General features: G+C 45.4%; 1 protein-coding gene across 3 annotated transcripts in view; it reads left to right on the top strand.

The window, feature by feature from the left end:
* Positions 1–16,137, top strand: part of LOC137439403 (histone-lysine N-methyltransferase SETD1A) — a 67,093-nt gene that overhangs the window by 14,404 nt on the left and 36,552 nt on the right. For all 3 annotated transcript variants that reach the window (XM_068135124.2, XM_068135127.2, XM_068135128.2), the window contains 2 exons: positions 10,262–10,775; positions 14,933–15,234. In XM_068135124.2, coding sequence (XP_067991225.2) covers positions 10,262–10,775; positions 14,933–15,234 — 816 coding nt within the window. The remainder of the gene's footprint in view (positions 1–10,261; positions 10,776–14,932; positions 15,235–16,137) is intronic.

The following is a 16,137-nucleotide window of genomic DNA, read 5'->3' on the forward strand; positions in this document are numbered from 1 at the left end:
AGTTCAAACGACGTTTAATCTCTAAATGAGAGAATTCCACATAGCTATTTGGGCGGTGTATATGCTAATAGATCGCTGTCTCCATCGATCTTGCCAAGGCCGTAACAGCTATCGGTTCAAAATCCTTTTAACTGTTGATTTGGTAGTTTTTACAATGAAGGAAACACGTATCTGGAGTACATACGACATAGCGATTGTTAATGTGACTGCTCTGAGGCGTCTTTCGCTTCGCATCACAGTGACAGTGAGCACCAATATGGTGGCTGTAAGATTAAAATCTGGCTTCAAACCCCCTCGCAGCCCAAAGCCTTCAACCAGACATATTAACACGCTCCTCCTCCTTCATTCCCATTCTTTAAAGCAAAGCGGTAAAAATTGTTGTATCACCATTATATATGACGAGCAACGGTACCCGCCCTAAGGGCAGGGCTTCAATTTGGAGGTGCGGTTTATATAAACATCCGTTAAATATTACACGCAAATCATCAAAATCTAAACAGTATTTTTAGAATTTCAATTAAAAAAAACCACATCACTGTTCATATCGGTAAATATTACTCCATCGTGTTTCAAATCGTATACCGGTATATCATATACGTATCAAACAATACCGGTATGTACCCCGGTTTAGAATAGGTACACCGTATCCCTGCGTGTCGTAAGAGGCCACTAAAAGGGTTGGTGTCAGGAAGGGCAACTGGCCAGAAAAACATTGCCTCAAAAAAGAGAACCATGACAATTACAACTATATATGGGCAGGGTATAGCCCGAAGTAGCCTGTGGGGGACCCCACTCACTCTTGTCAGAACTCAAGGTGGGGAACCCGATCGAAGCAAGGGTGGAAATCGCTCCATTTATGATGACGAAACGTCTGATGCCCGACGTGGAGATCGGTTTCTGAGGTTTGGGACATGGAATGTAGGGACAATGACAGGGAGATCAGGAGAAGTGGTGGAAGTATTGGTCAGAAGAAGAGTGGACATATGTTGTGTGCAAGAGACGAGATGGAAGGGAAGTGGTGTGAGAATGGTGAAGGGTAGGCAGGGACAGAAATACAAGTTTGTGTAGCAAGGGTGCCCGGATGGCATGCATGGCATTGGTGTCCTGTTTTCTGAGGAGTTTGTAGACAGTGTGGTGAGTGTGACTAGATTGAGTGATCGGTTGATGATGGTGAAAATGATGATTGGAAAGCTCTTGGTGAACGTCATCTTGGGATATACTCCACAGGTTGGTCGGAGCGATGAAGAGAAGGACAAGTTCAAGAGAGAAGCTGATGGAAAATGTGAAAGATGAGGAAGTTGTTGTGGCAGGAGGAGACCTAAATGGACATGTGGGAAGGAGTATGGACGGTTTTGAGGGAGTTCATGGGGGTTACGGATATGGTGTGAGAAATGGAGAAGGTGAAAGGATTTTGGAGTTTGCTGATGGAACTGATTTGTTGATTTGTAATACTCAGTTCCAGAAAGAGGATAATAAGCTTGTTACATACACGTCAGGTGGGTCGACGACAACCGTTGACTACCTGTTGGTGCGTAGGTGAGATAGAGGGCACCTCCGGGACACAAAGGTGATCCCGGGGGAGGAGGCTGTTTCCCAGCACCACTTGGTTGTCTGCGACATAAGGGTGAAAGGTGCGAGGAGAGCTCGGCGGGTGAAGTACCAACCGAGAATGAAGGTGTGGAGGTTGAAAGAGGTGACAGTAAGGGAGGCATTACAAGAGAGGCTGAGTAGGGTAGAAGATGATGTGGTTGAGCTTGAAAGTGGTTGGATGTCAATGAAAGATAGTCTGTTGGGAGCCGTTGGTGAGGCATGTGGATGGACAAAAGGACCACCGAGGCACTCGGAAACATGGTGGTGGCATGATGAAGTTAGAAAGAGGATTGCCGAGAAGAGGAAGAACTTCAAGGAGTGGCAGAAGGCGAAGGGTACGGGGGCAGAAAAAGCAGAGCATGAAAGTTATAAGGCAGCCAAGAAGGCTGCAAAGAAAGAGGTAGCAAAGGCGCAGGAGGCATGGAGGAAAATGTTCAGAGAACGCTTGGATTTGGAAGAGGGTCAGAGAGCGGTATTCAGGATTGCAAAGCAGATAGAGAAAGAGAGGTGTGATGTGATGGGGGTGAGTTGCTTAAAGGATGACGTGGGACAAATCGTTGTGGACCCAGATGGAATTAAAGGAAGATGGAAGAGATATATGGAAATTCTGTTGAATGCAGAGAATAAATGGGATGGCAACATAGAGAGTAACCCAGTTTTAGGACCGGCAGAGAAGATAACTGAGAAGGAAGTTGAGGAAGCGATAAAAGCAATGAAGAGTAGAAAAGCGGGAGGGCCGACGGGAGTTGTGGGAGATATGTTGAAGGCAGCAGGAAGTTGGGGTGTGAAGAGAATGACAGAGATCTGTAATCTGGTTGTGAAAGAAGGCCGCATTCCAGTGGATTGGGAACTGAGTACCCTCGTCCCTCTAGACAAGGGGAAAGGTGACCATCTGGACTGTGGCTCGTATCGAGCGATAAAGTTATTGGAGCATGGAATGAAGGTATTGGAAAGGGTGTTGGAGAGGAGGATAAGGAAGAAAGTGAAGATCGACGAAATGCAGTTTGGATTCATGCCAGGAAGAGGAACGACAGATGCGCTTTTTATTGTCAGGCAGTTGCAGGATAAGTACATGGAGAAGAGGAAGAAGTTGTTTCGTGGGTTTGTTGATCTGGAGAAAGCATTTGATTCGGGTTCCATGCGAAGTAGTGACATGGGCATTGAGGAAGTTAGGAGTGTAGGAATGGTTGATCAGAGTAGTGATGGCAATGTACAAAAGAGCACGCGGGCGCCTAAGGACAAAGAGCGCGCGGGCGCCTAAGGCGCCTAAGGACAAAAAAGAGCGCCTAAGGACAAAGGACGGGAACAGTGGTGAGTTTGAGGTGAAGGTGGGAGTGCATCAGGGGTCCGTACTAAGTCCACTACTATTTGTAGCTGTGTTGGAGGTGCTGGCTCAGAACGTAAAGGAGGGTTTATCGTGGGAGTTGTCTGCAGATGATCTGGTGTTGATTGCGGAAAGTATGGATGGACTGAAGGAAAAGATGAACAGCTGGAAGGAATATATGGAGACAAAAGGTCTGAAGGTGAATATCGGAAAGACGAAGGTGATGACAAGTGGTAAAGCATGTGGTGAGGTGGAAAGCACTGGGAAGTGGCCATATGCTATGTGCAGGAATGGTGTCGGAGTGAACTCAATTCAATGTACAATGTGCGCTGAGTGGGTTCATAAAAAATGTAGTGGTTTGAGAGGGTCATTAACCAGTGTGGCAGCTACATTCAAGTGTAAGGTGTGCACAGAGGGAGCTGCAGATGGAGGAAATGTTGAGTTGGATCTTGGAGACGGCGTGAAGCTGGAAGGTGTGAAAACATTTTGTTACCTAGGAGACAGGCTGAATGGAGAAGGTGGATCAGACTCGGCAATGGTTGCTAGAGTGAGATGTGCATGGAAGAAGTTTCGGGAACTGAGTGGCATGCTGACGAGGAGGGGAGTGTTTTTGAAGCTGAAGGGAAAGGTGTATGCTGCATGTGTGAGAAGTGTTATGATTTATGGGAGCGAGACATGGGTAATGAACGTAGAGCAGCAACGAAGGCTGGAAAGAGTGGAAATGCGAATGGTTCGGTGGATGTGTGGAGTATCGTTGAGAGAGAGGAAGCCAAATGATGAATTGTGAAAGATGATGGGAATAGAGCCTGTGATTTATGCTGTGAAGAGAAACAGTTTGAGATGGTTTGGTCATGTGTTGAGGAAGGATGAAAGTGACTGGTTGAGAAGAGTGATGGAAATGAATGTGGAAGGAAGTAGAGGATGGGGAAGACCGAGAAAGACTTAACTAAAGATGGTGGAAGAAGAAATGCGGGCAAGGGGGTTAACAAGGGGAGATGCAGAAAATAGGGCAAAATGGAGAAGATTGTCATGGGGACCGCAAGGCTAACCCCCGCTCTGCTGCATTCTTGCAGGGAAAATGGCCTTAAAATGCATGTTGTTGTTGTTGTTGTTTCAAATCGTGATATCAACTGTTGATATCACGATTTGAAACATGATGGAATAATATTTACCGATATGAACAGTGATGTGGCTTTTATTGAAATTCTACAAATACTGTTTAGATTTTGATGATTTGCGTGTGATATGATTTAACGGATGTTTATATAAATCGTTTAAAATAAAAAACCCTTAAATTTCTGATATTTTATCTTTTCATTTGGGCCTCCCAATTGAAGCCCCGCCCGTTGGTCGGGTACCGTTGCTCGTATCGGTAAATATTATTCCATCGTGTTTGGAAAAACTGGAAAATTGGAAAATTGGAAAAACAATATAGAGGGTCGGCAAATTGAGTACCAGTTCACTGGTAATTCCCTGCTTGTCGTTAAAGGCGGCAAAAAGGGTTGGCGTCAGGAAGGGCATCCGGCCGTAAAACATTGCTTCAAAATGGGGACCGAAAAACAACAACAACCACAGTTCCCCAAAAAGGCCAACCCCTGCTTGCGGGGAAAAAATGGCCTCTAAAGGTGGTTTTTACTCCCAGGGGTCCCAGGAATACCCACCCAAAATATCGTTGCGATCGGTTGAGCCGTTTTTGCGGTACCTTCGAACGGACATTTCGTCAATTATAGTAAGATATTTGCCATACCTGCTCGATTGGAACAACTGCTGGAGTAAGGGGGGGGGGAGGTAGAGGAGACTGGGGGAGGGGGAGAGGAGACTGGGGGAGGGGGAGAGGAGACTGGCGGAGGGGGAGAGGAGACTGGGGGAGGGGGAGAGGAGACTGGGGGAGGGGGAGAGGAGACTGGGGGAGGGGGAGAGGAGACTGGGGGAGGGGGAGAGGAGACTGGGGGAGGGGGAGAGGAGACTGGGGGTGTGGGAGAGGAGACTGGGGAAGGGGGAGAGGAGACTGAGGGAGGGGGGAAGACTGAGGGATGAGGAGAGGAGACTGGGGGAGGGGGAGAGGTGTGAGGAGGAGTTGGAAAGGAATGAGGGGGGAGGAGTAAAGCGACCCCCTTACTCTCCCCCGTGTGCGTCCCACTCTCCCCTATGTGTGACTCCGTGTGTGACCCACTCTCCCCCGTGTGTGACCCACTCTCCCCCGTGTGTGACCCACTCTCCTCCATGTGTGCAGTGTGCGTGATGTGGTAGGGATGGGGGTTGGGAGGTAGAGGATTTGAGCTCCTGAAGTCACATTTTACATGAGATGTAATTACACATTTCAAACTGTATTTCCCATGTGCAAGTATATGCATACACATGTTATCAGAAGTAAAAAAATTCTGTCGATTACATAATTTGTGGATCTGATAAATTGCCAGTAACCATTTTTTTAAACTGAATGTGCATCATCAAATTCAAGATGTCCAAATGTCACAAACGCCCATGCCCGTGGGATTCCCACGGATGACCCCACAAGTGTATATATAATAGGCTAGTTCTGTCTGTCCCACCCTGACACACAAATGCTCCTTGGAGAGAAAAAAAATATGAAGTAAAAGTTGTTTCAAATTCATCTAAACCTATGGGAAAATTATAATGTTTGCATTAGGACCACAAATTGAACTTGGGTGGTGTAGAAGGCAACAGCTTGCTTCTTCAAACGATCTCAATAAAAAAAAAAAAAAAATTTAAAGTCATATATATATATATATATATATATATATATATATATATATATATATAATGTGTGTGTGTGTGTGTGTGTGTGTGTGTGTGTGTGTGTGTGTGTGTGTGTGTGTGTGTGTGTGTGTGTGTGTGTGTGTGTGTGTGTGTGTGTGTGTGTGTATTTACTGTTAATAAATCTGATGATTTTGGAATTTCACAATAATCTATATTCTATACAGTGTATTAAATGGGCTAATGTGGTCTGTCTGTTCTCCCCTGAAACACGGAAATTATCGTCTGAGACAATACATTTTGTAAAAGTTGCTCATAATATAATTCATCCATACTTTATACGGTAAAGTTATAATTATTAAGTAAAGGTTGCTTAAAATTAATGCAAACCTTTGGGAAAATTATAATACTGCCTCAATTTGGAGAATGGTGAAGTGGAAGAAACGTCATGCTTAGACGCCAGAATGGTGATTGGACCACGTGACTCAACGTTCTGCTGCATTCAAAATAGACTTGTATGAAGAATGCCAAGCTTTGTAACGATCACTTGATGGGCCTTTGTAACTGTATAGAACCACCTTTAGAGGCTATTTTTCCCGCAGAGCGGGGGTTGGTCTTTTTTTGGATACCTTGGTCCCCTTTTTGAAGCAATTTTTTATGGCCGGATGCTCTTCCTGCCGCCAACCCTGTTTGTCACCTCTTGGGACACATAGTCGAACCAGTGAATTGGTACTCAATTGGCCGACCTCGGAAGGATGACGGGTTGAGTCAACCCCCCTGGTGTTCATTCAGCGATCGACCGGGATTCAAACCCAAGATCATAGGATCCCAAGCCGGCACCCTAACCGCTGAGCCAACACCAGGCTCTGGCCTTTGTAACTGTATGGGCTTCAGTATTCAGGGAGGCATCTGGTATAAAGTGTAGATGAGGGTCTGGGAGAAGGGGTGAAGGGTCTGGAAGTGGGGGTGAAGGGTCTGGAAGAGGGGGTGAAAGGTCTGGAAGTGGGGGTGAAGGGTCTGGAAGAGGGGGTGAAAGGTCTGGAAGTGTGGGTGAAGGGTCTGGAAGAGGGGGTGAAGGGTCTGGAAGAGGGGGTGAAGGGTCTGGAAGAGGGGGTGAAAGGTCTGGAAGTGGGGGTGAAGGGTCTGGAAGAGGGGGTGAAAGGTCTGGAAGTGGGGGTGAAGGGTCTGGAAGTGGGGGTGAAGGGTCTGGAAGTGTGGGTGAAGGGTCTGGAAGTGGGGGTGAAAGGTCTGGAAGTGGGGGTGAGGGTCTGGAAGAGGGGTTGAGGGTCTGGAAGAGGGGTTGAGGGTCTGGAAGAGGGGTTGAGGGTCTGGAAGAGGGGTTGAGGGTCTGGGAGGGGATGAATGGTCTGGGAGGGGGTTGAGGGTTTAGGAAGGGTTGAGAGTCTGGAAGAGGAATTGAGGAGTAGGGAGGTCTGGGAGGCGGCAGAGGATGGGAGGTGGGGTGAGGAGGGTCTGAGAAAGGGGTGTCCCCCCTCTCCGGGTAAGGAAATTTTGTAATCCAATATGAACTAAACATCGGCACTTTATTTGTGTGACATGAACCAAGGTACCAAAATATGAATCGAGGATGTGATGCGATATCTTTGTTCTTAAGAAATGTGATTTTAATTTGTTCAGCTCTTTCAATCACAGCAAGAATAAAAAGCATCCTTTTTTTTTATTTTTCCATCGTATGATTTTTACCATGGGCTTCGTGTGTGTGTGTGTGTGTGTGTGTGTGTGTGTGTGTGTGTGTGTGTGTGTGTGTGTGTGTGTGTGTGTGTGTGTGTGTGTGTGTGTGTGTGTGTGTGTGTGTGTGTGTGTGTGTGTGTCTTATCGTCAGAGACAATAAAAGCCTTTATATACAGTGGGGAGAACAAGTATTTGATACACTGCCGATTTTGCAGGTTTTCCCACTTACAAAGCACGTCAAGGTCTGTAATTTTTATCATAGGTACACTTCAACTGTGGAAGACGGAATCTAAAACAAAAATCCTGAAAATCACATTGTATGATTTTTAAGTAATTAATTTGCATTTTATTGCATGAAATAAGTATTTGATACATCAGAAAAACAGAACTTAATATTTGGTACAGAAACCTTTGTTTGCAATTACAGAGATCAGACGTTTCCTGTAGTTCTTAACCAGGTTTGCACACACTGCAGCAGGGATTTTGGCCCACTCCTCCATACAGATCTTCACCAGATCCTTCAGGTTTCGGGGCTGTCGCTGCGCAACACAGACTTTCAGCTCCCTCCAAAGATTTTCTATTGGGTTCAGGTCTGGAGACTGGCTAGGCCACTCCAGGACCTTGAGATGCTTTGTACGGAGCCACTCCTTAGTTGCCCTGGCTGTGTGTTTCGGGTCGTTGTCATGCTGGAAGACCCAGCCACGCCCCATCTTCAATGCTCTTATTGAGGGAAGGAGATTGTTGGCCAAGATCTCGCGATACATGGCCCCATCCATCCTCCCCTCAATACGGTGCAGTCGTCCTGTCCCCTTTGCAGAAAAGCATCCCCAAAGAATGATGTTTCCACCTCCATGCTTCACGGTTGGGATGGTGTTCTTGGGGTTGTACTCATCCTTCTTCTTCCTCCAAACACGGCGAGTGGAGTTTAAACCAAAAAGCTCTATTTTGGTCTCATCAGACCACATGACCTTCTCCCATTCCTCCTCTGGATCATCCAGATGGTCATTGGCAAACTTCAGACGGGCCTGGACATGCGCTGGCTTGAGCAGAGGGACCTTGCGTGCGCTGCAGGATTTTAATCCATGACGGCGTAGTGTGTTACTTATGGTTTTCTTTGATACTGTGGTCCCAGCTCTCTTCAGGTCATTGACCAGGTCCTGCCGTGTAGTTCTGGGCTGATCCCTCACCTTTCTCATGATCATTGAGGCTCCACGAGGTGAGATCTTGCATGGAGCCCCAGACCGAGGGAGATTGACTGTCATCTTGAACTTCTTCCATTTTCTAATAATTGCGCCAACAGTTGTTGCCTTCTCACCAAGCTGCTTGCCTATTGTCCTGTAGCCCATCCCAGCCTTGTGCAAGTCTACAAATTTGTCCCTGATGTCCTTAGACAGCTCTCTGGTCTTGCCCATTGTGGAGAGGTTGGAGTCTGATTGATTGAGTGTGGACAGGTCTGGAGACGGCTTTGCGGTCGGTCTTTGCGGTCTTTGTGGTCGGAGACGGTCTGGAGACGTCTTTTATGCAGATAACGAGTTCAAACAGGTGCAGTTAATACAGGTAATGAGTGGAGAATGGGAGGGCTTCTTAAAGAAAAAACTAACAGGTCTGTGAGAGCCGGAATTCTTACTGGTTGGTAGGTGATCAAATACTTATTTCATGCAATAAAATGCAAATTAATTACTTAAAAATCATACAATGTGATTTTCAGGATTTTTGTTTTAGATTCCGTCTTCCACAGTTGAAGTGTACCTATGCTAAAAATTACAGACCTTTACGTGCTTTGTAAGTGGGAAAACCTGCAAAATCGGCAGTGTATCAAATACTTGTTCTCCCCACTGTATTATATATATATATATATACATACATACATACACACACACACACACACACACACTCACACACACACACACACACACTCTCTCTCTCTCTCAGAAGAAATGAAATAACGGACGTAGCTTCAAGACCATCTTTTATTTTCGACCAACTAGGCCTTCTGTCTACAAGAACAGCAGGCATGTACACAAGACATTGGGTATGATATTGATACATAAATAAAATACATACAAAAAGAAGAGATGTCGTTAAGACCTTCCTCAAGTTCAACGAGATGTCCCGAAGGAAGGTTGAACTCTTTCGTTGAACTTGAGGAAGACTAAAAAGAAGGCCTATTTTGCCGAACGCTTGTCGAAAATAAAAGATTGATCATCTTGAAGCTACGTCCGTAACTTATTTCATTTCTTCCGATTGTTACCCTCGCCATAGGACAGGGTATTGCATTTGAGTCCGTTTGTTTGTTTGTTTGTCCGCACAGAATAAATATGATTTACTCTGCAATCGTTTGTCCGATAGACAGGAAAGTTTTACCATAGGTGCCACCACCGGTATAATTTTTTTCATGATAATTATGACGTCATAGGTCGTGTGGTATGGGCGCCATCTTGGAAAAACCGAAAAAAATTGCACCTCTATATCTCCGAAAGTGCTGAATAAAAAAAAATTGAGACATGGCTCATTGTAAAGATCTCCATGGGGAATAAAATATGTTAATGATGATGTCATAGGTGCCTCCATTATGACGTTGTAATTCGACAAGTACAAAACTTCATCCGATCAAGATGAAATTTCTAGAGCGTCATCTGGGGATAAATTGTGGAGAAAAAATAATGATGTCATCGGTCACGTGGTTCAGCCGCCATATTTGTTTCAACACAAAAGCCTTAAAAACCACTGAAAACATGTCCTGGTGAGGGTCTGCAATCTTTGATTGCTCTTTCTTGTTTATTTAATACAAATGAGGCACTCTCCTCATATTGTGGAGTTTCTGCTATTTCTCAGATATATATATATATATATATACATATATATACATTTAAAAAATGATTTTTTTTTTTTTTTGTCTGTCCTCTCATCATCATTATGGTTTTATTTTTCCTATAGATGGGACAGCTGTCTGGAGAGGACATGGAGATTTCGGATGGCGAGGCATCTCCAATTGTAGAACACAGAACAGGCCTCCCTTCCACTGTACCTTTGCCTCCACCACCACCACCTCTGCCCCCACCACCCATCATTGCACCTGTTCCGAGCCTCACCATACCACCTCCAGGCTTTGGTGTGCAGGCCCCTCAGGCTGGCTTCCAGCTTCCCCTCCCTCTACCTCTACCTCTACCTTTACCGTTACTGACCAGAGAATTACCTTCCCCCGATTGTTACGGGATCATTGACCTCATGAACAGAACGTCACGGCAGCCCGGTGCCGGGCAGCTGCCTTTCCCACTACAAAGCCAGCTGTTGAACCGTGTGCTCGGACTGGCCCGTGAGCAGGCCGCCGCTTCACCATTTGCTCCCTCTCCAGACATGTTGGGACGTGTCGGCACGATGATGCGCGATATTCTGTTTGCGCAGCAGCAACGCCTCAGCTTAAGTGCTCTTTCCCTCAACAACTCCACGGGTATGCCCTCGAGTTTTAGTTTTGGGTTTTGGCTCATTCATTCATTCATGGATTTGCATACCTGTGTCGTGTGTTTACTAGAGTGTCGAGAGTGTGTAGCGCAATGATGTAGTCAAATGTCGGTCCCCAGTCCTTTGACCCGACAAGTATTTTGTTTGAACTCTCAACCTTTAGCACAATAATCTGAAACAAATGCTTAAATTTCATGATGAACCCCCATCTGCCAATCTTGTACTCTAACTCTATGTTCCATCACCAATACGTGTAAATGCTGAAATGGAGAGTGTCTAGCCACTGAAAGGTACATGGGACTTTTTAAAGGACGTGCGAATGCCAAATGAGGCCTTTTGCGCATGCACTGTGTGCGTGTTTACACTGACTCGGTTAAACTCGCCGGGCACTTTTAACCCGACATCTGTATGGGACTCAAATCTTTCTGTGTAATCTGCCGCCTGGAATCTGTGACCAAAATCGTCTTTTCAACAAAATCATTTCCTGGCAATATAATTAGCTAACTGCGGTTGTGGTGATAAAACACACACACACACACACACACACACACACACACACACACACACACACACACACACACACACACACACACACACACACACTTCTTTTACCAATAGTTGCAAAAATCAAGTATAATTTGTCTTGGTGGTGGTTCGTGCACAGCCTGTGGCTGCCGGTTGCATCATTTTCTGGGGGCGCGGCTGCATAGCTCTCTATAACCATTTCAGAATCATTGGAATCTCCTGTGATTAAGCCAACTCCGAGGGCCTTTCACTCACTCACCGCAGGCAGGTTGGTGGTCTTTCTGTCTTCTACCGACTCCTCTCCGGCCTTGCTCCCCCAGCTCTCTCTGTTCTCTGTCCCCCAAATATTCCTACAGGTCGCACAAGATCTGCCAGCAACCCTCTTATGGTTAAACTGCCAAAATCTAGGCTCTCTGCTCACCTTCACTCTTTCATTCCTTTTTTCATTCCTCTGGAACAAACTCAATCCCACTCCTCCCTCCAGGTCTTTAAAACAGCTGTTCACCACCATCTCTTATCTTCCCCCATCCAAAACCTTGATCTTTTCTTCCCCCGCTAATTCACCCCAGATCTACTTTTTTGAAATCCAACTTCTTTCCTGGAAGTCCTTGCAGTGTCCATATTTTATACCTCTCCCACCTCCCCCAAGCCCTCTCCCTCCCACAGTTCTCTCGATGTCCCTGCTCTCAAATGTTGTTTGTGTTGTCCTTCCCCCTCTCTCCCCATCTTGTCTACCGCTCCCCTTATTTTGTGTTTTATGTGCCGGTTTGACTTTTTGTGTGATTAATGTTAGCTCTTTCACGAGCCTCGATCTTGTATACGAAAAAAAAGAAAAAAGAAATATGGTTCTCATTTTGCCGACCATTTTGCCGACCTCGAAAGGATGACAAGCTGAGTCATCGCACCTGGTGTTAATTCAGCGGCATGACAGAGGCTCAAACTCAGGACCCTAAGATCTAAGCCAGATCATTTCTCTTGTGACCCCGGAACCCAAATTTTTTTTATACATACATATAATTATATATAAGTTATATACACACTCTGTGTACAAAACATTAGGAACAGCTGCTCTTTCCATGAAATAGACTGATTAGGTGGATCCAAGTGAAAGCTACGATCCCTTATTGATTGCACCTGTTAAATCCACTTCAATCAGTGCAGATGAAGGGGAGGAGACGGGTTAAAGAAGGATTTTTAAGCCTTGAGACATGGATTGTGTGTGTATGTGTGACATTCAGAGGGTGAATGGGTAAGACAAAAGATGTAAGTACCTTTGAACAGGGTATGGTAGTAGGTGCCAGGCGCACCAGTTTGAGTGTGTCAAGAACTGCAACGCTGCTGGGTTTTTCACGCTCAACAGTTTCCAGTGTGTACAAGAACATCCAGCCAATGGCAGGCCAGTAGTTGAAAACGGCTCATTGATGAAAGAGGCCAAAGGAGGCTGACACAAATTGTGCCGAGCAACAGACTGGCTACACTTAGTCAACTGACGGTCTAGTACAACATTGGTGCTGAAATATCCATGAAGGAATGCACAGCTCGATGTACCTTCACACGAATGGGGTATGGCAGCCGACGACCGTACAAGACGGAGTTCCACTTCTTTCAGCAAAAAACATGAACATACGGTTGCAGTGGGCTAAGGAACAAAAACACTGGACACTGGAGGATTGGAAAAACCTTGCCTGGTTTGATGAATCCCGGGTCCTGCTGTTTCACGCTGATGGGAAGACCAGGGTATGGAGCAAACCACATGAGTACATGCATCCATCATGCCGTGTGTCAACATTGCAGGCTGGTGGTGGTCGTGGTGTGTTGGTGTGGGGTGTGTTTGCATGGCACACACTGATCCCCTTGATAAAAGTGGAGCAACTTTTGAATGCCACAGGATATCTGAGCATCGTTGCCAATCGGATGCATCCCTTCATGGCAGCAGGTATATCCATCTGTGAATGGATTTCTTCAGCAGGATCATGCCCCACACCATGAGGCTCGGATTGTCCTGGAATGGTTCAACGAACATGACAGTGAATCCAGCTTACTGCAGTGGCCCAGTCACCAGAACTCCATCCAATTGAACATCTGTGGGATGAGATGGAACGAGCTATTCAGAGTAGAAATCCACTCGCAGCCAACTTAACACAACTATGGGAAGTATTGGAGTCATCATCCCTGTGGAACGCTTTAGACACCTTGTAGAGTCCATGCCCTGACAAATTGAGGCTGTTCTGAGCGTAAAAGAGGTGCAACTCAATATTAGGAAGGTGTTCTTAATTATTTCTACACTGAGTGTATGTGTATATTGGCACTCGTAGCCCATAAAAGTCCCCTCCCCCCAAACATGATTAACCATAAATATCTTCCTTTTAAACTTACTCTGTGCACCGATAAGCCCCAGATATGACCTTGCCATCGGTGTTCGCAATCTCTAAGATTTGGTTAGAACGCATCATATTCGGCCTTTCACGGGCCCACATTGTCTGGAGTTTTTGCAATACGGACTCTTTGGACGAGTTGATCAGGAACTTCACCAACTGTTTCGTTGTGCAGAAGCACACTCCTTTCTCACAGGTACGCTTCCAAGTACTTTCAGCTTCTTTAAAAGTTTTTTTTTAGTCGTTTCATTCTACAATAATTATCTGGAACACGAAAGATGTCCAGGCCGACCCGATTTACTTCGTTACTGGGGTTTTCTGAGCATGAGTGCTGGGCAATTGTGGTGGAAACACGTCATTTTGAAAGTTATGTATTGAAAGGAACAAGTTCAATGTTGTACATCCTTTCCTGTCATGTGTGGTATGTGCCATGCATGTAATAAACCTGTAAAAGGTGCCGGAAACTATTCTTCTGTTCGTTTATAGTCACCGTATGTGCCATGAGCTTGTGTGATTCGAGTCATTGAATCAGCCAAAACTATTAAAACATTTCCTTGATAACAGGAACTTTGGAAACGCTCACACGTCGCTTTGACCAACATGATTGTGGAAATTGGTCACGCGACGCTTGCATCATCAATCGAAATGCTTATATTTTGAAACACACCTATAATTGACGTGACCAGCAACTTTGCCTTCTCGATTGGCAACTGCGAAAACTAAATACATCACCTGTCGTGCTCATTGAGGACTGTTGGAAATTTTTGCCGAGGTTGTGAACCCAATGTTTATGGAGGTTTTGGGCAGAAAAACTTGAAACATCTCTAGAGATCGGAGATCATGTGATGATCCCGGAATTAATGTGACTCTCAGATTTATGGAAAAGGAAAAGTGAATAGTGTCTTCTTCTTTTGTATGACTGTGGGTGGAATCATTCAGGGTGCTGGCGATAACCCATCTACATTTGCGAAGCGCGCCATGGGTCCGTGGGACTGCACAGACAACAACGCTTCGCCCTGCATGCGACATGCCAGGCTGGTAGTGTATAGCTGCGTTGAGATTCAAACCCAGACTAGGCAGCTCAGAGTGTGCATACCTTGAAGCTATCCAGCCAGCCTGGTATGGTACATATGTACATATGTGTATATAAACGCTGATGTGAGCCATTTGTATGTTCATTCACATTTCTGGTTGCTAACAACAACATCAACGTACCTTCCTTCTTCCCAACCTGTGTTGCTTACAGTTTCTGCTGCCGCGTTTCCTGGCCATGCGCAGTTTAGGGCGTTCCGTAGCAGGGACCTCAGCGCCGGCATGCCGACTACGTCGCAGGACTACTTGTACGGATTTCCAGCCGGCTTTCCACAGCAGACCGTTCCAATGCCGCCTGCTGAAGAACCCCATCGCATGATGGTCGACGAAGTCTTAAAGGCACTGGGGCAAGACCTGCACAGCATCATGACCAAGGATATTCACCGCAAGATGGTTGAGGTGGTCGCATTTAAAACCTTTGACCACTGGTGGGAGTTGCGCGAAAGTAAGGCAAAGGTGAGAAACGTAAGGGCATCTACATCCACGCTTGGTGCATCTTGCTTGTTTGCTTGCTTGTTCATCCAAGGTGCATCTTGCTTCATGTTTTGAAGTCTCTTTAATTGTCTTAACACAACTTTAATCATTGAACCGAGGATGATGGCCGACTCTTGTTGTAAAGCACAGCGAGGCGCACGTGTACGACTCGGTATGTGAACTTAATTGTTTTTACTTGCTTCAAGCATAGGATTAACGAATAAAGACCTTTTTTATTTTGATGTTTCCATTTCTAATTTATTTTATTTCTAAATCACATGTGAAAACATTACATGTAATGAAAACCTCCGTCATGTAAACATATGGAGTAAATTTTGTGGGTTGTGGGGGGGAAACAACAAAACCTGGATAAAATATAAGGTAAAGTAAACGGAAATGCATAATCTGTAGCAGTAATGACCAGGGTGCTTTAGTCGAAGACTGTCGGATCCACATCTTTTGACTTTGAGTCTTTAAAGCTCCGTCTCCATGGAGCCATTTTCAAATCGTTGCAAATTTCATCAAAAACATTGAACATCTTATTAGAAAGGGAGATGAAAGTAATGAAAAGCTCAAACTAAAATCAGATTGGCTTGAGAGAAACTGTGAGACCTCCTTTATGAGTGCACATTTTGATGCGGTCAGTTCACCTTCGTTGGGCATCAGATATGAATTTTCTGGCCAAGTTTTATCAAAAACATGTTTGGTTGAAGCGATAATGACTGAAGTGTTTACAGACTCATTGACTCACTCACTCACTGACAATTGGACACTGCTCGATCGCATAAGCTCACCGGACTAAAGTCCAGTTGAGCTAAAACCAAACGAACACGTGTTTGTTGTTGATGCGATTTATTTGTGTGACATCAATGGACAAATGACGTG

This window comes from Myxine glutinosa, chromosome 14, assembly GCF_964187855.1.
Source record: "Myxine glutinosa chromosome 14, kmMyxGlut1.1, whole genome shotgun sequence".
Classification (NCBI taxonomy): domain Eukaryota; kingdom Metazoa; phylum Chordata; class Myxini; order Myxiniformes; family Myxinidae; genus Myxine; species Myxine glutinosa.